A 23,031-nucleotide genomic window follows, 5' to 3' on the forward strand; every position below is an offset into this window, starting at 1 on the left:
ACCACTAATCCAGAAATTAAATATTTAGAAAAAGAGTTTAATTATACGAATCAAAAAGCTTGCTCACTTTTTGAAGATGAGCCTCTTCTTTTAAACCCATTCTTCAATTAACTCAAATAACCTACCTACAAGCAAATGGAGATCAGTTTTTATCCAAAGCGGAGAAGTGAAAGCCGATTATACATTGAGTGATTGTAGAGCTAATAAGTTACAAATGTCCAATGAAAAGAACTCCAAACCTTCCAATCTTCTTAAGCAATTTGCTATACTATTCATGAGGCCGTCACTCTATATACGTAAGAGTAATGCTATTCGTACATTGAATATATAATGATGTACAGATGGATGATTTGGAAGAGAGAGAGAGAGAAAAAAAGTAATAATGTACAAACAGATAATATGAAAAAAGAAAGAAAAAGAAAAGAAGACGTGGAAAGAAAAGAACCTCAATTAATATAATCTCTCTTCCATGTCATACATCTGTACACAACGATGTACTAATATTATTAATCTATACATAATGTTGGATATGACTCAATAGTCTAATGAATAAGGTTTCAACTTTGTTTCGTTTCTTAACCAATCGAATAATATTTAATCTTTCTTTCCAAACATATGATGGGAGTAGAGAATTTGATGACATTGATGCAGGAAAACAAATTTCATCAAACTACAGAATGATTGATTCAGAAAGATACCAGATTCTCTACATCTGTAGAGAAACCAAAAACCTAAAAACATCATCAGACAACCTATTCTCTGATCCAAAGTATGAGCTTCGGACATGAGGCAGTTTAAGGAAATTCTTCCATTGCTAAATACGAAAATCTATAACGCAAACCACGTTATTTGCAAAACAGGCAGCAATCTTATCGCCTTCTTTGTTCCAGCAAACTTCGAAGATTCCACCATTTCCACTGAAAGTTCTCACAATCTTAGCTTCCTTCACAGACCATATGTGCATGCATTTATCCAGTGATCCACTTGCCAAATACTCACCATTCGGGCTAAATGCAACCGAATAAACCGGTTCCCTACATTTAATTAGCACATCATAATATCAGAATCACTTCACGTTTATCATATCACAGAAAGTAAATTAACAATGATAAAGGTCGAAACTCGAGCATTTTTGTGGGTGTGTGCATTTATATATATTTAGAAACAAAGATTCAATGTTTTTCATCAAGCACTATGAGACAAGCTCACAAAAGTTCACTTAAACGTTTTGAAATAAATGAAATTTTTGTTAAGTAAAACTTGAAATAAATTACTTATTTTTTATGGTAAAGTAAAGAATTATTCTGTTTAGGAATAGGAATAGGCGAAATCAGGCTAGCTTTTTACATCTCTCTCGTAATTTGGGACATTATTCACGTCTTTCAGACTCAAACCTAACTAAAATAACAAAGGTCCGGACAATTTTCCCCTTTCGCTAAAGTAATTAGATTAACTATGTTTAGTTAAAAGAAAAATATAATTTATACCAACATATAAGGAAATAAAAAGTACTTATCCTTTTATTTTAAGCTTAGCCAAACATACTACATAATGACCATGATTAAGTCGTTAGAATGATATGCATGGACACTGTCGTTCTAGCTCTATACCAATATCTCCCAACCATTCACCTGTTAGAGTCATTAGAAGGCTTCAATAAAACTCCATGTTTCATCGATTTAACAAAATTATCTAGGATCCTTACCTGTGGCCATTTAAGCTGTGGAGAAGATGCCCAGCTTCCACGCTCCACAGCTTTATGGTCGAGTCAAAAGAGGCACTACAAAGCAAAGAAAAAAAGAAACTAAATAAGTACGAAAATTATATATATTACACATAACTATAGCATTTTCCCCCTCAACAGTAAATAGACAAAGGAAATTTCCTCCATAGAATACTTTTTGAATGATAAAATGAAAGGTGTCCACTACTTTTCGGTTAATAATACCTTTTATAAAAAAATTAAAAATAAAAAAATAGACAAATATCTTATCTCTTCAAAAATGATCTCAAATTCTCCATATTCCCTTTTGCATTAATTTTGAACCATCTAGACATTCTTGTCAAACTAGGCAAAGTTGATAACTCTCTTCCTTATTGCACAAATTTCAAAACATCAAGGCATTCTTGTCAAACAAGGCAAAGTTGATATAGAGTTTCCAGTCAATTTAGCTACTCAAGTCTTCCTCAGAAACTTAGCCCAGATTGCCTAGAGAATATTTTGATACAAAGGGCATTATTGTCATTTTGCATGACTAAATGGCCATATTTCATAAAAATTATGGTGGGAGACAAAAATAATTTTAGCCAAAAGAAAAATCGACTAGCTAGAAAAATTTCCCATAGATAAATTGCTTTATCTCACAATTGAACATTTATGCTAATCTCTCTGGGATCCCCTAGCTTGATTCTATTCTCATGTCTTTTAAGCTTGGCCGCAAAATATTTCTAGTGGATATTCCAGTATATACAATGTTCCACTGTGTTAAATCCACTGACAAAATGAACATCGCATAAGCGAGTTCCAGAATTCCAGTGCAGGAGGCATTAAATGAATTTAACATGAAAGAGGATTATGTAATTCGTAGTCTTACAAAGGAAAAGAGAGAGACAGACAGACACAGAACAGGTAATGATCCAAAAGATAATTTTCTCTTTCATTTATGATTGCAATTATGTGTATCAGCAAAATAGTGACAAGGGTATTACATTTGTAACAGCTCTCCCAACCTTAATTGAAAATATTAATACCCTACCCCCCTCAGATAATCTAACAACAATCTCCACCAATAAAAGGGCAGAACAATTCACAATACTAACATTCAACTACCAAACAATTCACAATACTAACATTCTACTTCCAGAGTGCAGACTTATACCTTGCAAGCACCAATTCCTTATTTGGGTTGTTTGTACCAGATCCTGTAGGACTCCATTTAACAGTATATATCTCCTATAAATATTATGTTTGTGTCAGAAAGGCAGCTGTCTTAATCGAATAAAGAAAATAAAAATAAACATAAAAGCTTCAAGACATACTTTGGCATGCTCCTTCAGATCAAGCATGCAGGTGTCCTGTCTCATGCTCCATATCTGCATTTTAATCAATGAGTCAACAGCCAATTATATACAAGTTCGATTTCACTTCTAGAGCAGGAAAAGGATTAATGTTGCCAACTACACAGTTTTCCTAGTCCATTTCATGGAAAGGCTGCAGGACTATAAATCAAGAAATCAATTGCATAATGGAAGCTGGTCCATTACACCACCTCATCTAAAGCTTAAGCTGTAAGACATGAACAATTTTATTCATTTAAATTTAGTTTTCAACTTGCTCGAGGCTGGATTCATTTTTCATCTAAGTCAAGACATGTTAAATGAGCGGCAGTGAGAAACACATGACCGTACCTTCCACCATTACCATCTTAAATTACCTCTTCTAGAGTTTAAACTTGTTTGAGATGAGGACACATTAATTATGGATTCAGATAGATAAATTACAAGCAGCAGTGACTAGTTACTAAAAATTATAAGTCATACGGAGAGAATGTCTCTTACCTTTGCAGTAGAATCATCAGAGCATGAAGCCAGCAGGGAGCCAGTGTGATCCCACTTGATAGCATTAACTTCACCCTGAAGTAACATATCATATTTAGATATTAATAACAGCATAAAAAGAAAGAATTTTAATACAATAACAACTTCCTTATCTAGAAATCTAGCTCCACATTATTCTGCACTAATTTTCTTAAAATTGATTAGCCAGCACAAAGTGTACTAACTATACACGTGATAAATTGTTGTATGGAAACATGAGATGATGCAGTTCAATTGACCTTGTGAATTATTGGGATCAAATCGGTGCCTTGGATCAAATTGGTGTCTTGGGATCAAACTCCCTATTCATTCCCAGCCATGGGAAGAATAACACATACTGTGCAGAAAACACTTAACATTAACTAATTCCATACGGCATTATTACTTAGACAGGAATTCCTAAAAAATTATAGGTTCAAAATATACATTATTGCAAAATAGTTATTCAGGAACATTTTCAAGAATATGTAACAGCAGAAATAAACCTGATGCCCAGAGAATGTTTTGATAGGTCGGTTCTCTCCAACTTTGCAAACATGTATCATGCTATCAGTGGAGCAAGTTGCAAATGTAACATTGTTTTTCCAATCAACATCTAGAGTAGGAGCTGCAATAACATTTCATAACAAATCTAAGTTTAAAAGAAACATCATAGAATGAGTTGAGTGACAAAATATAAACAATCAACAATAAAAATGAGAGAGAAGAGACCGTTAAAGACCTGAGTGAAACTCAAATTGTTGTTTCCATTCGCCCGTCTTAACGTCCCACACAATAGCAGTTTTATCCACACTCCCACTAAGAAGATAATCTCCTTTCTTGTTCCACTTTAAAGAGAAAATTGGTCCTTTATGTTTATTTAAAGTACTGAACAACTCCCCTGGATAAAAAATACATTTATGAACAAATCATGAGCATTAACAGCATATATTGGCCATTTATAATGCAAATACTAAATTATACACATAATAAAAATGTAAAACTACTGAATAATATAGTTTCTAAACAAGTAGGTAGCAAACTGGTGATCTGGCTTTCTCGAGCACTAGTGGAATATATAGCAATAAATTATCAACAGAAGTTACTCCACTTCTCCACCCAAAGAAGTGCTCATTTTTGTGTACATGTACTTCAAGCATGTCTATGAGGAAGTATTAGGGCATAAACTCTTTCAACTCAAGATATCAACAAGATCAACATCTTTCCACTGAGTTCATCAAAAACGAAAAGAAAACCAAGATAATGTAGATTAAAATCAGTTCATAAGTTAAACACATTTCTATTTAATACCTCATGAACATTTTTGTAATACCATTTTACAGAAATTCATTGCATTTTCCATACGGAAAGGAAGAGAATCAGAAGAGGGTGCGATGCAACACCATACTGAAAGGGTCGAACAACTCACTCTCTAAAAACTAGTACAACTCATCAACAAAATCCACAAAAACTAATAAAAAGAAGCAGTGATCCTTGGATGTGAACGTATAATTATTCTAGAAAAGAACTTTTCAGTCTGGCCTGTCACATTCCAGATCAGCAAGGGGCAATGCTACCAGAACAACTCACAGTGAAAACCCCAGCACCACTGTTAAGCCTGACTTGATTAAGAGTGATGTCCCTTGATCCACTCTTGTCCATCCATTTCCTAAATAGTGTGTCATCATTGTTATTCAAAGAACACATATAGTTTTCTTTAAAAGGAGAAAACATGCTAAGATTAAGGGCAGGCGGCATTCTTTTCATGTTCAAGTGTGTATTCTTTTCTCTTATAGAACATTTTTGGTGTAGCAAATAATGGATACTCTTCCAGGATGTTTGCAAATTGCTGAAACGAATGAAGTTAAATATTTACTTTTCCCATTAGTTTCTACAATGACTGCCTACGGCTACCCAGAAAAATTAAATTCTAGCATTATTTTGTTTATGGTGGCTTCATAATTGGAATCAGATATCACAAGAAGAATGAAAGACAATTCTGAGTGGAGCATGTCATGCAAGACCAGGCTCCTAATGAGGCGATTGAGACATGAACCACGGCAAAAAGTGCACAATGTTCTTGGAGCAATAAAGAGGGAGGGGGGAGGGGTTTGGAGACTGGATTTATGGTGGTATTCAAGGTGATGGGGGTAGATATTACCATGAGTGAATGGGGAGATAATCGAGTTCACATGTGAAGACATCATCTCATAGCAAGAATATGAATGAAAAGGAAGGTGTACATGGGTGGACCTAAAACTCTTCCATGCGAAATTTGAGCTTCTAAAATGTATATTAGGCCCATCAGTAAAATAACAAGCACACACACCAAGAAACCTGCAGCAATAAATATCCAGATACTATATTCTGAAAACTTAAGATAAACTGATTTATGAACCTCTAGCTTCACTTAATTTCGTTTCCAGAGGCCCCTTGATTTCATTTGATGATTAACTATCAGCTGCCAGAGATGAGAAACACTCAATATGCAATAGACATAGTGCCAAGATTGCAATTAACAAAGTTGACTATCATGTGATAAATCCTATAAAAAAAGCTGAGTAGGCAAATAGAAGCACTTTCAATTCCATATATCCCTTGGACTCACTTTAGCGTTAGCTTTGTTCTACGGTAACCTAAAATTGCTAGAAGTCGTGCTTGTATTTTAGTAGCTGTAGATAGAGTAAATAAACAGTTTAATAGATGCCATGATCCAAGGGTACGTGCTTCCCATTTTGCTACATTGTTTAGCCGTATAGGTTACTGCCATTTTGATCAAGCCTAAGCCTTTACTGAACATATTCATGATTTCATGATTACAAAAATGAAAAACTGTTGCAAGTAATAAAAATTATAAGTTTGCCACTGATACATATTGCAAGCACAGAGAATTTAAAGGGGTTATTATGTTATGGTGCATATTTATTTCTCTTAGGCGTTACAATAAACATTGTTGTTAAAAAAGTCATGCTCACTCCATACTTTTCGAATGCTTCGAAGGGCTGGAACTCAACTTGCCATCACATTAAAAATAAGCCAAGATTTCAAATTCGCTACCATAGCACATTCGAGCCCCTAGCGTAGCATATATTTTGTCTGTACAGGACCATCCTCTGTTCAAGTTCTATGGAGCTGCTTTACTTTCATGTCAACAGTTGATTTCTTTGTTAATGTCTAAGAAGATCATTATGCTTCTTCATCTGAGTTCTTTATAAATTTCTTGTTCAGCAAAAGGACATCCCTCTTGATCCAAATATATAGTACCAATATTGAAAGTTACTCACCTGAGTTGAGTTCCTTTAAACCAGGAAAAAATGAAGACGATTTTGATGAAGACAAGATTTGCAAAAATAAGTACTTATGTTACAAAGAAAGAAATTTTAACTTATTTCCAGTGATTTTGAAGTATCTGATATTTTCTTTCCATGATTATTTGGTTTAAGTTAAAAAATATTCCGTGTTTGTTTCTAAAGTAACTTTCCACTTTACTAGGGATTTTAAGTATAAATGCGGACCAGCACTTTTAAAATTTTCCCACACTAAACATAATTAAATGTTCTCCGAGTCTCTCTCCTGAGTCTCTGATTCACCCTTTCTCTTCTGTCTGCATTTCTCTCTACCATTGTGAATCGCATATGAACAATACAGTAATTTTGCAGTGGTATCATTTTCAGATCATTAGCATTAGAAAAATCTTACCATCTTTATTCCATACTCTTGCCTGGCCATCATACGAACCTGTGGCAAGTAGCGTCCCCTCCACCTACACCAAGAGACGTTCACAATAAAAGAAGAAAATGACATCAAATCGAGGCTCAGAAGACAACAGTTAATGCAAAACCCTGTCAGAACTAAATGCTACAATGAACAATAAAGAAGTTCAGAAATTTCAGAAATTCATTTCATTACAGGATGCTAGAGAGAGCACACAAAAAATTATGTAAGAAAACTCACATTCCAATCAAGTGTTGTGACATCCTTGCTTTTCTCATTTGTTTTACCCTTGAAATGCTTCAGTACAACAACATTTAAAGGGCCATCTTGCATGGTAGAGCTACATGGTCCTTCTGCAATTGTCCAAATTCTAGCAGTCGAATCTCCAGACCTAGTAAAACAAGTACACAATAGAATCAGAAGACTCAAACTTCGCAGAATTACAGTTCATGCTGCCATCTTCCCCATCAAGAAATCATTCGAATAGTGTAACTACATCAAAATCTATTTATGCAAAAAAAAAAAAAAAAAAAAAGGTATATCGAGCAACACCACCAACTTGAACATGGTTAAATACTGTGCCAATTTCTACAAAAATTTCAAACAAGATAACAAAATGAAAAAGAAAAAGATCATTCAAGTAATAGTATTGCCTATCCATTTAAGCTCTGGCTCAAATAGATGAAAATGCAAAAAAGTCTTATCGTGTGCTTTGATTTTGGAGAAACTTAACATCATTTTCTTGGAAGTTACAATGTACATGAATTGCTTTTACATGCATAACAACCATAAAAGCCAATCCTACAATCATGATGGTTAAAGGGCTCCACAATAAATCTAATTGACTGAGCAGGTGTGTAATATTACAACAATGTGACTGAGTTCAGTAAACTGAAGAGTGTCGCATCTTTTGGCAGAAATGAGAAACAATGTATACATGTTCAAAACACGTTTATCTACATATATTTTCTATAATGTTTATGAAGCTCTTTAAGGAAGAAAGATACAGCAATTAAATCAAACATCTGCCCAGATACAATAAAAAACTTAGAACTTCTTTCATGTCGCACAACAAAATTCTTTTAGTTCTATATATTTAGTCAAATTATCGTCTAATATTGCAATTTTTGTTTATGGCATTTGCACCAAGTTCATTTAGATTCACAAAAAGCAGGCTATAGAACATAGATTAGTTCAGGCAGAAACTTCACAAGATCTGGACAATTATTTTGCTAATATTAAAATTCCAAAAAATAAAAAGTAAAAAAGTACATGTAATAACAGAAGATGAAAAATTGAAAATGAGTTTGCCAGAAAACATTTCCAGAGTTGCCAGAAACAAATAGGTGTCAATTTAAATACAAGGGACCTGATGAAATACATAGAAACAAAAATTATCAATACACAGTTTGCCTTCTTAGTTCTGACACTAATTTATTCCCATTCTTCATTTGTCCTTTTTCTTCATTTTCCATTTTAGAAAACCTTTAGGACATTGCTTGAACAAACTTTGTCACTCAACATTTTCACGTTGGCACGATTGAAATTCATCCAATGATCAATCATTATCATGGAACTCATATTTCCTCAAGGTTTCATCCCAAAACCACTGGAACCAAAAACTTTAATGAAGAAGAGAGAAATGAAACCCCCAAAACATTGAATTACACAATCTCAAGCAATTCACTAGAAATAGCACTCATCTCAAATTTAATATTGCAATCTATGTTAAAATCTTATTCTCTCACTTCCTAAAGTCTTTCTAGGTAGGCTGAAAAGCTTTTGGTTTCCTGGAAATATTTAAGTTACACAGCCATGCAACATAAATCAGCCTTAGCAAAGGTTTTTGCCTTTCAGAGTTCTAAAAATATTATACAATAAAAGATTTGATTCTGATTCTTTTATCAAGATGTTATATAAGCGATGCATAAGAAATCAAGGTGCTTCGTAGTTCTTTATTATTTGACAACTCAATGAGATCAAAGGAGAGCAGAGACTGTCTATGAACTGCGATCTGCGATGATACGTGTTTAAGCACGCAAGTGTAGAAATATGATGAGCTGTGATGACGGAGAAGAATGACTTAAAAGTGATTTCTTTACATGATCTTATGTCTAAGATGAGTGCATAATTGTGTTCTGGGGATGGATAAAAAGCTCTCTTCAGCTTATTATTTATATAAATGTTAAAGTCCATATTTTTATTGAGATCCTACACATTTACTTCTCCAAACAGCTAGATGGGAACCCATATTTCTGAGGATGGGTGAATAAAATAGTATTAACTAAATGTACCAAGTAAGGAAGCAATTTTAGAGGCTACACTAACCCAGAAGCAAGGAGTGAACCAGTTGGATTCCACGTACATGCAAAAACCTGTGAAGAATAGAGGAACATGCAACTCATCATACAGATAGCTTTAAAAAATATTCAGATAATTTATTGCATTTAAATAATAAATGAAGGCAATAGGGGATTATGAACGAGAAATATGCAAAGAAATTATACCTCAGAGGTGTGGCCCTGCAGAAAAAACACATCACTACTTGGGATTTCATAGGGCAAAGATGTTGAACTTGTGCATATATTCATAGGTTCTGGCCCTGTTGTGATTCAATAAAAACAGATAGGGTAAGTTAAACTAACCAAAATCATAGATCACAGAAAAAATGAAGTTTTTCTGTGGTCATAGAGTATGATTGGCTGAGCTTTAAAATTTAAGTAATAAGTAATTGTAGAACTTTTTTTTCTATCAGACAAGGAGGAAATAAGTTACTTATTTTGACATTTAGTTACAACTTATGTACAAAAAAAGTAACTTATTTACTTAAAAGCAGAAAATAGTAAGTCATTCAAATATGTTCGGAGACAAAAAGTTACTTAAAAGTATTTAACTTTTCTCAAGCTTAGATGAGCATGCTAATTGTTACATCCTAAGAGTGTTGACAATGGGAAGCACCGGCAAGCTGCCGGCATCAACGTATCGGTGTCCGACGCGTATATCGGACACTGTCGCCGACGCATGTTGCAGGTCCCTTATGGCATGTCGGAGATGAAAAAATGTAGACGGGTGGAAGAAAAAAAAAATTTAAAAAATGCTGGAAGAAAACATACGACCAGAAGAAATGTAGAAGAGGTGTGTTACAGCAGCCGTGTTGATGAAGAAGAACTGTAGTAACGGCTGGAAAAAAGGCACAAATGGTAGAGGAGGAAGAAGATATGAAGAAGAGAAGTGTGTTTACGGCTGCAGCTAAGGAAGTAAACCCTACACGTAATTTCCATTCAAATTGATGGGCCTCAAAACTTTAAATGCCTGCAAAAGTATTTTTTGGTAACTTTTTTTGCAACTTTACCCTTTAACAAAGCAAATGGTAGGTTTTTATGTTGATTAAATTTTTTACCATTTAACTTACCATTTTATCCTCAATATAAAACAAAACTTATAAAGGAAATCAAATCTTTTTCTTTTAATGTCAAATTTTATTTTGATTTCTGTTTGTTATTTAATTATTTATATATATATATATATATATATGATGCAATAAATATAAAATTTAAATTAAAAATTTTTTTAAATGATATTTTATTCAACATGTTGGGATCGTATTGTGCCGGAACTTTTTCAGAAATAGCACATCAGCGTCCGACACTTATTGTGTCATACGCTCGTGTCCGTGTCAGTGTCTCTTATTGACATGTACAGGTGCATGAATAGAAGTGAGAGGAATATGTACATTACCTCCATCAATTTCATTCTCCTCGAGTCTGCCGCTAATCTTATCTCCATTTTGACTTGTACCAGTGGCATCCACTTGTGGCTTTTCCTTGCCTTTGCCCTTCCCTCTATCGTTTTCTTTATCTATCCTCTCACTGTCTTGTTCCTTTTCTATCTCCTTCGGCTGTTTTTCTTTTTCTTTTCCTCTGGCGGGTTCCTTCTCTTTTTCAATTGCAGCTTCAGGTTCACGTTCCCTGTCATTTTCAGCATTTTCTTTCTCTTTTCCTTTAGCTTTATCCTTCTGCATATTCTCTTTTCTCTCCTTTATGATCTTTCGAAGTTCATATACATCTTTCGTGATAAGATCCAAAGGTTGCAGGAACTGAAAATCCTCATCTGTGTCCAAATCATCCTGAATGTGTTAACAATTCTAAGTTAGTGGAATATAATCAAATGTAGAAAACAAATAACTCAATACCCACCACTTCATCAGTCACATACTTACACTAGTCAAGTTTGCTTCTAATTCAAGGTATTGAATTCCTTTCTGAACATAGGTAACAAGAGCACCTGGTGGAACTAAATTACCATCAATTGTGCTTTTATTGATCCCTGCCTCATATCCTAGAGCAAAAGCTGAATGTGTGAACCCTGAAAGAAGCCATTTGTACCAGTTATGAATGAACAGTAGAGGAGAGGTCCATTGAATAAAAATCAGAGTGATACAGAGTTTCTTTTGGAAACAACAGTGTTTAGTGTTTCAACTTTTGCATCACAAAAATCCCCTTAATTATTAATCATTTCTTCAGTATTTACGTCAGTTTTTGTCTATGCAAGGTTAACGTCCTAATAATGCTATTTCCTATTATTTAGACTAAGATAAAAAACCACAATCTTGTTAGTAGTAGACTATCAATGCAACATAACTACTTAACATACACTATAAAAACCTCTGAAAGAAACAAAGTGATGAAGGACATCCTTAACGGCTATCCTTAATAAACATAACAATGAATGAAATAGGATTCAAGGAAGTTCAATCAGTTACAGGACCAAGTTAAAAGAGTTGAAAGCTAATTAGATGATTGTGATTAAAGGATTATGATTTGCTTGATGGTTAAGGATGGAAAAAAACCAGTTGATAATCAAGGCACCATGGCTAGAAGTTAAGGAAAGAAAAATGGACCAAGAAGAAAATTTAAGCATCGACCTTAGGGTCAGAAATGGATCGCACTATCTTTGTTTCAAAAGCTGTTAAAATTTCCTCAAAACTGTTGTCTCTAACCAAATGTAGGCATTACAATAGGTTATCTAGGATTCTACTTTTCTAATTCTAATAGGACTATGCTTCCTATTAGAGACTAACCAATTTGGGTTCAACAAAAACATGACTTGACCTAACCCAAACCTAACACCATAGAAAACGAGAAATTATAAAATACCAAAATTCACCGAAGACTGATTTAAACGCCATTTCTTTTACAAATTAGAGTCAATGATGGACTGCTTGCAGATAGAAAGTATCTACGAAAGTCGGCGATTTTCCCATTAAAAATTCCTTTATTGATCCTTCTATTGCCTGCATTGTCTCCTTTTGTTGGAGAATACTTGTCCTAAAGTTTTGAAGTACTAAAGTGTAAGAAGTGTTGTGCTTCTAACACAAAGCATAAATCAATGACTTCATAGAAAATTCACTTCACATACAAGCTTTATTTATTTATTTTATTATTATTATTATTATTATTATTATTATTATTATTATTATTATTATTATTATTATTATTATTATTTTTGATAAGTACTTCACATACAACCTTTATCGCTATCTGAAAACATTGAGAAGAGCTCCAAGACTTTTAGCTCCTCATAAATTGCCTTCATTACACAGACACTTCAGTTATCATGCTGTATTCACGTCGGCACTGCACGAGATCCAACATAACACAAACATCCGACCCTTCAAAAATGAACAAGACTCTTTTACATGTTATACAAGTGTCAAGCACCAATCTACAAACTGTACGTTACTAGAAAGAACACTAGTGGTGGAAACAACAATGCAATAGTAGGTCAAAGTCAGCAGAATGGAAACATGCAGGCCTTTCTTGCTTTCCAGGGCACATTCAATGTAGGATTGTGGTTCCAAGATTTAGGGGCAACAAGTCATTTGAGTAACGCTCCGAGTATCTAGGAAATGCACACATGCATGTTGGTAATGGTAATGGTTTTGCCTACATTGCCTGTTAGTTCATCAACCTTTTTGCCATCATTTTCATCTAAAGAGATTAAACTAAAAAACCATTTAGACATGCCTCAAATGACCAAACAACTCATTAATGTATCACAATGTACCCATAATAACAATGTCTTTCTTAATTTTCATTCAACTGTTTCTTCTGTCAAGTGGAAATGAGAACAAATTTACTCCAAGGAAAGCTCAATAAAGGTCTCCATGAATTCAATCTCTTCTGCTTACCAGTGCACACTCGGTCAAATTTGGTTAATCCTTCCACATCAATGGCACATCCACTAATCTTCTTCAAATCATATATCACCAGCTGTCATGGAGTATCCTACTAATATTAGTTTAATTTCTATTGTTTCAAAGTACCAATGTCATCAAATGTCATCATACCTGTTTCTTTTATAGTTCAAACGGCTTAGACATCCATCCAATCATATTGTCAGAAACGTTTTCTCCATGTCTAAAGAAAAGTTATCTTCTAATGCACTTTTCTTATTTTGTCATGCTTGTCCCCTCAGCAAAATCCATTAATTACTCCTGTTTCGGAGACAAAGTATACTAAGCCTTTAATTCACTCAGACCTTTGGTGATCACCTAGTGTTTCTGCAAAAGGTGACAGATGCTATGTCCCATATATTTACCCATACACAGGATATACATATATATTTTACCCTAATAAATATGTTCAATGTATTTCAGACTTTTGTTCAATGCAAATCTCATGTTGAACTTCTTTTAAAATCTAAAATCAAGACCTGACTTACCTATTGTGGAGGTGAATATCAAGCTTCAACAGCAAAGCTGGAAAAAAACTAGTATCACTCATCAATTGTCTTGCTTTCATACTCCAGCCCAAAATGGAGCGGCTGAGTGAAAGCACAGAATAGGTGAAAAAATTCTCATTCTTCTTGCTCAGTCATTTACGGCACTTAAGCTCCAGCGTTTCTTAAATCAGTCAATCTCAATAATCGATTATCCACTCCACTCCTTTACAACAAAAGTCCCATTGAAGTCCTTTTTCACATAAATCTTAATTATTCTGAACTTAAAATCCAAGGTTACAACTACGTTGCTTGGACTCCGGTATGGGTATCCAATACAGGTATATATCTAGGAGTAGGATCCTTTTCTCTCTAAAATCTAGGATGTGAGGATACATTTGAAAAATGATCCAAAATTTTGACACGGAAAGTTATGTCTCACAAACTTAAAATTTTGTTAGCAATTTATATACTGATAATTTTAGATTATGTATATATGTGTGTATATATATATACTTTCCCAACTAATAATTGAGAAAAAAAAATTAAATTGCAATTACCATACTTCAAGGATTCCATTTCAAGTCTAAATGTGAGAAAAATAAGAAACAATTTAAAATTCAATATCAAAATAACAAAAATGATATAAAGGACTATCTTATTTAAAGGATCCGACACCAATCCTCTACCCTTATCCTTGTCGCGTTCAACACGTATGCTTTCTCCAAAATGGAGAGTCTGAGCAACATATGGTTGCACCTTTTATCCACATCAAAATCTTAAATACAAATAACACTCAACATAAGGGTTACAAAATGTATGACTAGATGATCATAGAGTCTACATTTCTCACCATGTTATCTTCCATCAAAGCTATTTCCCTTATTCCTCATCTTCTCCTAATACCTCCAATCCCCAGTATGACTATAGCCAGCCCAACAAGATCTTCACATTTTCAGAATACTTTGATCACTCTTCTGATTGCCCTTCCCAGCCTCCAATCAAATCATCTTGAGACTATTTCAATTCATCCTCTTCTAATGCCCTCATCTAAAATCCATATTCCCTAGCATCCCTCTACACCATTACACCCTTCCCAGCATGATGATACATCTGCTAATGCACCAATAGTGCAAGAGACAGGCAAGCCTCAAACATTCTATGGTCATTAGATGAAAGCTAGGGATCTACAAACCAAAGAATATTATCTCTTTAACTGCTGCAACAGGATCAGAAGCTGTTCAAACGACTCAGCCTACATCTACTCAAGCTGCCAAGTGAGATTCTTACGACTGAAGAGTAAGCCTAACAAGGAATCACAATTGGACCTTGGTTTCAAAGCCCTCTGACAGAAAGGAAGTAGGGTGCAAGTTGCAGTTTAGAATTAAGAGAAATGCCAATGATATAGTGTCTCAATCAAGGCTCAGTTAGTAGCCAAAAAAATATCATTAAGATGGGGTTGTAATTTGACAAAAATAGTTAATCCTGTTATTATACTTGTAACAGTTCTTGCAAAAAATGGTGTATGAGACAACTTGATGTCATTCCTTCATGGGTCATCGAGGAAGAAGTTTTTCTGGAGCAACCTCGTGATTTTAATCAATCATCACCCTCTCCTGTCTGCAAATTCCATAAGGCACTTCATGGCCTCAAGCAGGCATCCAACACCCAGTTTGATAGACTAAAACAGCCTATCTCAACAGGTTTATACTCTTCATTGCAGACAATTCCGTTTTCTCAAATTTCCTACTACTTCATACATCTACATCCTCGTCTACATAGATGATGTCATTATAATAGGACTCAACACCAAGGAAGTTTTATTCAGCTTATTTAGCCTTTAGGTGATTAATTACGAACTTAAGAATCTTGTCAACAAAATATATATTCATTTATGACATCTAGTGGCACGAAACATTTCTGTAACTCTACCCAGAAATTCATACTATTAAACTTGTCTCCCACTTTTCTATTCAGGGAGGCAAAACAAACCATGTCATCCAATTTTCTACTTTTTTCTGTCTTCCTTTTTTTCTTTCTTTCTTTTTCTATTTCATATTTGATAGTAGAAAAATTCCCGTCACTCAATTGAAACTCTTAAATAGATGTTACCATATATTACAACATCTCCAAGGTATATATAAACAATTCTATGAAGAAAAAAATTAAAAATAATAATAATAAAGGCCCAACAGCACTAAAAATTCAAATCTCCGACATTAATAAGTCTTAAAATTTTTCTTTTTTTTCAACCACTCATTTTTCAAAAAAAACACTATCCTACTCATTTTCATTTCCAAAAATGGGACCAAACGGGGGCTAAAATTGTTAGAATTCATTTTCTATATCAACATAAAAAAATAGATTACTGGGCAATTTTGACAATAACAAGAGGAAAACGGCAAGAATTATAAACATACATTCACCAACATGCTGTGTGTGAAAGAAAGTAGTTGATTCATGAAGATAATGGAAGATAAGATCATTAAATTGGGCTGAGGTTAGAGGGATCATTGTCGCAAATCACCAATTGCATGTACAAATGGGTTGTCGGAAAGTGGTTGAGGCACAGGGCATTATGTTCAGCAAAGGTTCTCTTTTCTGGCACAGAAGGTTAGATTTCTGTGGAACAATAAATTACATAAACGCTCTCATACCAGTAAAGATGGTGTCCATGGGCTTGGCCTGGCCCAACCCAATATGCCTACATTTTACTCTGACCAAGAGAAGCTGGCATGATCTACTCAGGGACCTAAAATTTAAGGATGCACGTTTGGCTAAAAATTAAAAATAAAAATAAAAAAGTAAAATTACTTTCAGTAATATTTGACGCACAAAAACATGTTCAATTAACTTTCATTTTCCTTACTTTTTTAAGTAAAAAGATTACTTTCTCTGAAAATGAATCTTGACAACTATCAAAGTAACTAATTTCTAACTTTAACCAATAAAATATTTATTTATTTTCAAACTCACTTTTTACTTACAAGTAATTTTACTTAAAAGTAAACTTTTAAGCTCTATTGCATAAACACTTCAATTAGGATAACGTGTCCGTGTCCGATACGTATCGGATACCTACACTCCTTGACACTCTACCATAATCATTATTCTTCCTTCATAAAAAATATTATATATTTTTAATTTAAATTTATTATTAAAAAACAAATATGTACTTATATTTAAAATATTTTAACAAGAAAAATTAATAACAAATATAAAACTAAATTTATATTACATAAATGAAGAATTTTAAAAAATTAATCAATGTGTTGACAACATGTCATATAAGTGCTTTTTAAAATATTACGCGTCAACGCGTGTCGAACCCACATGCCCATATAGATGCATCATAGCTTTTAAGCATAGCCAAGCTGAACAGCTTAATTATACATACAAATGAGAAGGCACTTGCATGTTAGGCTAAGCTTAAAAATATAGTAAAAAGCTTTCAATGACTTTAAATGTTGATATTTTTCTTCCTATCCCTAAATAAAAACCAACCTCAAGTATTATGAAAGCAACTCTTATCTTATTATCAAAATAAGTAACTTATTTTTAACTCTGACGAACTTATTTACTTATATGTAAACATTTTAAGCTTAACCTAACATGCTCAAACTAACATATAAGTTGAAACTTAAGGTTCTTGGATAATTCAGGTATGAAAAAGATTTGGAAGATTTTTGAATAATTCAAATTTGCTAACTGTATATGTAAATTTACAGCTAAATTGGGAAGATTGTGGTTTAGTATTTCAGACTTAAAAGTTTTTTTTCCCAAATTACACTCAGAGAACATGGTTTCTACTCAATTTGACACTGTTACTTTAATGAATCAATGATTCAAACTCAGAAGTTCTTTATGAAATCAAGATGGTTTTAAAATAAATCTAATCTCAATAAGAAAATTTAAATCTTAAAGCTTCACTCTTCAAATCAATAAATACTTACTTAACGTTCTATTTTGATTTTCACGTAAGTTTTTGATTTTCAAACTTAGTTGTTGGCTTCATATTTTGTTGTGGTCGGACATGCATGACATTATAATAACCTTATTCAGCACATGATCAACAATCAAAGAATCTTGGAACTCTAGGAATTTCACATACTACCCAAAAAAAAAAAAAATGTACATTTATCCAATGAATTCTGAGAGATGATAATTGCAAAGGAATTGTATAAAAATTTTGTTTTTCTCTACTTTATTTAGTACTACATACTGATGGAATTTTGTACACACACTTGATGGATAGAGAGAGAACCAGCTCTTTTCCACTTATAGCTTCTAGCTTGTTTGAACATATATCCAACTTCATCCAATGCTTCATTTACTTCATTAATTACAAAAATATAAGCATATCTTAAAAAGTCTTAATTGGGAACCGAGGCGTAAGCCTCAAAGCAATCTGATAAAAAAATCAAAACAGTATATAAATAGAAAAATATGCTCATAGTTAACCATTAAAATCTATAATAAAACGAAAGAAAAAAATAAAGTCTGACTTCCAAACAAAAATTAAATTTTATTAATTAGCAAATAATAACTTCTCAAATTAGTAATTACGAATCAAAATCGTTAGTATATTACATACTAATAGATGTAAAAACAACTTAGAGTACTCTTATATCATCAGTCGTTAAGGTGATCATCAACATCCTCTTCCTCTTAATTATCAGTGTTTTTCTCATTCTTTATCCTCTACTAGCATAAATTCATTCTCCTTCCCTTTTCCCTTCAATGTCCTTCCGTGTAAGGACATGAAAAAGAAAATAAAAGAACCCAATAGACATTCTAGATTATCAAAAAATTAGCCCAAAAAGCTAAAGCTAATAACAAAATCCATGGAAAGCGCACGTGGCCTCGAGGCATAAGCTTCACAGATGGCCTTTAAGAAGTAAGCTCAGAGGTGTTTTATGAAAGCTTCACATGATGTGGGATTCGAGGTGTAAGCCTCAAATAGTTGTTTTAAGCAATAAATATAAGTAAACTTCAATATATACATTTTAAGCGTGATTGACCAACATTAAAGAATTACTTTCACTTGCTTTATTAAACCATTTACTCCATTAAACTTTCATTAATGTTTCATGAATTCACTATATAAACTATTCTTACAATTTTATCAACAACAGTCCTAAATCTAGTGTTCTCAACATCATTTAATGATGTTTCAACCGATCATCTTGGCTACTATATTTCCCTTATTACATCTGAATTCTAGATTTGGCTTCTTGTTCAATTGAATTTAATTTACATACTTTGACCCCCCAAAAAAAAAAAGGGAAAAAAAAGGAAAAAAAGCTTTTATAATCCCAAATTAATTCATAAAAAGGAATCCAAATTCCAACTAAGCTTATATTACAAAATATCCTGGATGACACTAAGGAAAGTTGGATAACCTCATTGGTGATGCACAACATTATTACTAATTCCCAATTAAATAATTATTAACCTCAAGATATCATATCATCGTAATAATACCATCTATCATAATTGTATCATCATTGTGTGATCATTATTGTCAAAATGCTATTTAAGAATCATCATAACATGTCATTATGATTGTGATCACTAGCATTGCAAAAACACCCTATCAAGGGGCTGTAGATAATTTCATAATGATTAAGTGAAACTCCTTTCAATTACATGCGTAAGGCATAATTGCCTGAAATAACATGAAATGCATAATATTGACCAGTCAAAACAAATTATCTCCAAATGCACCTTTCCATTTCGTCACGCTTGTCCCCTATGCAAAAGCCATCAATTAGCATTCCCCCTTTCAGAAACAAAGTATACTAAGCCTTTAGAATACAATTTTGTTTCTCTGAATAGGTTCCCTCTCTTCTTAGATCATGACACTACGTCACAATACTTGTCCAAGGATACCTAGCTTACTCATTCCATCTTATTCCTCGAATTCATACTTTTGGCCCACAAAGATTCCTCCAATAACCCACAATTTTAGTTAGTATCCAACGCTTCCAATTTTTCCTAATACTCTCCACCTCATTCTCATATTTCTCGTTTGAATTTGCAAGCTTGCTCTCCATATGGCAAGAAAATTTTATCCACCTCATTCTAAATTAAGTAAGAACTTTGAGGTGGCCAGATTATAATCCTAAGATGCACATCAACAAATTATTTTCGTTTAAAAAATAGGGACATGAGATCTTTACATAATTCTACCCGGCAAAGATTTTAATTTTGCTTCTGCTTTCAATGCTCAAATTTTTAATTCTCATTTCAGAGCCTTCATGTTTTTAGCGAAAAACATGAATTTCTTAAAGTTAAGTCCACATGCATTGCCACCGTCACCTTCTTCAGGGCTAACATAATCTCATAAGCACTGGTCTGCGAGCCATAATTCGAAAATTCACCTGTTACTACTTAGCACTATCCTCCCCTTTCATTCCTCCTCCCCCCCACTCCGTAGTTGAAGCCAGATAATACTAAACCCTACTTGTCTTCCATAAATTTATTCTCTTTACTTGTCTTCCATTTTCCGTGTAAGAGGATGCAAAACAAATTACGTCAAATTTTCTTAGTCCTTTTATTTTTACATAAAAGAAATCCTCTTACTCAACTGAAACTTTGAAGCAGATATTACAATAAATAGTAAAACTTTCAAGGTAAATATAAACAATTCGTAGAAGAACAAAATGGGAAAAAGAAACACACGAGACGAACAGCACTAAAAAAGTCACATCTCAGGCATAAATAAGGATATTAGGATTACATTTTACCCAATTAGAACCAAAAGAAAACAGTAAATTATATTCCCGTCTTTCAGTCGAACATATAATTAAATTGATATAATTCATTTCCTATTTTAACACAAAAAACAGAAATTGAAGTTTTCCGCACACGAAGAGTGTGGCACAGAGAGAAACCTGATTCATTTAGGTAACGGAAGACAAGGTAGTTTAATTCGGCCGATGTTAGAGAGATCATTGCCACAGATCGCCGGTCGAAAACTGACAGTGGGGTAGGGTGGGTTGGGAGTCGGAATGTTGAGTTTCGTTTTGTTTGGAACAGGTTTTCTTTGGTTGAACTTATAAACTCTCAGACTGTCAGTGGGCCTTGGCTAACCCGATATTATATGCAGGGCCAACCCAATACAGGTATACTTTTAAAAATTGGGTACTAATTCATTTTATACTATTAAAACCATTTAATGACCAAAATTACTGCAAAACTCCATTGGAATTCCAAAAGTACTATGCATTACACTTTCCTTTTTCAAATATGTTACTGAAAAAATCATAGGAATTAAAAACATGTTGCATTAAATCATATTGCTAAATTTAAGGAGATTTAAATACAAAATACTCAATTTTCAGAATATTTTACTCATCAAGGGAAGGCGAATTTGTATCATAAAAATACAATTATCCATATACATCTGATCGGTGATTCATCTGAAACATCTACCATAAATTTTTAAGAAAGTGAAAATACATGTAACATTTTTTTCATTTCATTTATTGCTCATGAATATTCCAGATCTTGATAATCTATTTAATCGCATTCTTTTTGGGCAATTGGAAATTATTATGGTTATCGTCCGGTAGCAGTTTAATTTAAAAGCTCTATTTATGTTTGTATTTGAAATATCACTTATACACAGTTATATTACCATTGAAATTTAATTGATTTGTGCTTATCATAATAGGTTTCATGGTTTCTCTTAAAAGTAGAAATTCAAATCTATCATACCTTGTGGTATATTTTAGTTTGATAGCTTGGTTTGTCTTTAATAAACATGTAAATGTTATATTGTATGATTTTTCACGTTGTCTGTGATTATAACGCCATTACCCTTTGTGTAATATTTATGACTATGTTCCATTTTATTTATAATATCATTCGATACAAAACTCATCACTTGTGAATATAAATTTTTTTTATCTAGGTGGAAGGTTTTGGTGATGGTGATATAAAACCACATTTTTCACTAAAGAAAATGCTTAGATACTCCTATTCACTAATGTATAAGATGGCATGATAGTACCTACCATGGTGGTGTCAGGAATATATAAAATGCATCAGATAGTGATATTTTCGATTGTTCTACTTATCAAGTCTATTCGTTTGTTATATATCTTCTATTTTTCTGTCTTGTTGAAGCAATAAACTCCATAAACATCTTCATTACTTGCTAATTGAGGAATTTTGGTTTGTGTTGACACATAAAAATTCAGCCCAAATCAAACAGCCCAAGGAGTGAAGCCCAATTAGAGGATCTCTAAATCAGATAGCCCAAAGGACGAAGCCCAATCGAACAAAGCAAGATGAAGGCCCAAATAAGGAAGCCCAAGAATGCGGTAACGCCATCGCCCAAGTTTGCAAGTCGCCCAGAATCTGAACGAATAGAGTGTCATACGGTAGCCTAGAGCTGTTACTCTATTCTCGCCCAAACCTCCAAGTCGCCCAAGGTATCAACAAATATAACGCGTCGTGGTTATCAAGAAATGCAGTTATCAAAGCAGTTGTTAAAGCAGCCCTATCACGTTCCACGATTCAAGGAATTCAATCGAAAGCGGTTGAACGATGAAAGATAATGGCAGCAGTTAAAAGGCAGTTTCCATGACAAAATGGTCATTACGAAGAAAGTGGGCAGTTATAGGACGATCAAGCAGTTTTCAGAGTAGTTAATCACAAAGAGATCGTCTATAAAGTATAAAAGGAAGAAAGGACATAGAAGCAAAAGACCGAATCAAAAACTCTCGAACAGAGAATATGTAATTTTCATTTCCTTAGTTTTTAGATTTAAACACTTTTCTTTCAGTAACTCGTGTGCTTGCGTCCCTTGGAGGCACGTTGTTTTTCATTTCCAATTGTAAAGTTCATCGCCAATAAAAGAACACCCCTTTTTGGGACTTTGTCTCAAGAGGTTTTCGTCCCTTACACAATCGTCTGATCCTTTTTAATTGTTAGCGACTTAACCCGCGCGAAACAATTTGGCACGCCCAGTGGGACAATGGTGTTAGGTGTTGAAAGTACAAAAGAAGAAAC

General features: G+C 33.5%; 1 protein-coding gene across 2 annotated transcripts; it reads right to left on the reverse strand.

The window, feature by feature from the left end:
• Positions 1-434: 434 nt before the first annotated feature.
• Positions 435-21,066, reverse strand: LOC111367415 (WD40 repeat-containing protein HOS15-like). 2 transcript variants are annotated; one of them, XM_022988270.1, is made up of 15 exons: positions 20,907-21,031; positions 12,819-12,961; positions 11,510-11,655; positions 11,029-11,416; positions 9,798-9,892; positions 9,619-9,665; positions 7,531-7,681; positions 7,276-7,339; positions 4,319-4,477; positions 4,083-4,204; positions 3,559-3,633; positions 3,040-3,093; positions 2,880-2,953; positions 1,706-1,780; positions 435-1,034 (listed from the first exon to the last, which is right to left on the reverse strand). In XM_022988270.1, the coding sequence occupies exons 2-15, from the start codon at positions 12,883-12,885 to the stop codon at positions 815-817; spliced, it is 1,737 nt and encodes a 578-aa protein (XP_022844038.1). In that variant the 5' UTR covers positions 12,886-12,961; positions 20,907-21,031; the 3' UTR covers positions 435-814. The 2 variants fall into 2 exon arrangements, with proteins under 2 accessions (XP_022844038.1, XP_022844039.1); XM_022988271.1 differs by lacking the exon at positions 12,819-12,961 and having other exon boundaries at positions 20,907-21,066.
• Between the last annotated feature and the right edge of the window lie 1,965 nt (positions 21,067-23,031).

The sequence above is a fragment of the Olea europaea genome, chromosome 18 (assembly GCF_002742605.1).
Source record: "Olea europaea var. sylvestris chromosome 18, O_europaea_v1, whole genome shotgun sequence".
Lineage (NCBI taxonomy): Eukaryota > Viridiplantae > Streptophyta > Magnoliopsida > Lamiales > Oleaceae > Olea > Olea europaea.

Excerpts from the sequence above, each read along its gene's own strand:
- LOC111367415 (XM_022988270.1), bottom strand. The coding sequence starts at position 12,885 with ATGAAGGCAATTTATGAGGAGCTAAAAGTCTTGGAGCTCTTCTCAATG. Across the intron at positions 7,340-7,530 it reads TCACAACACTTGATTGGAAT|GTGGAGGGGACGCTACTTGC; the intron begins GTGAGTTTTCTT and ends CTCTTGGTGTAG. Across the intron at positions 4,478-7,275 it reads AAGAGTATGGAATAAAGATG|GGGAGTTGTTCAGTACTTTA; the intron begins GTAAGATTTTTC and ends TTTTTTATCCAG.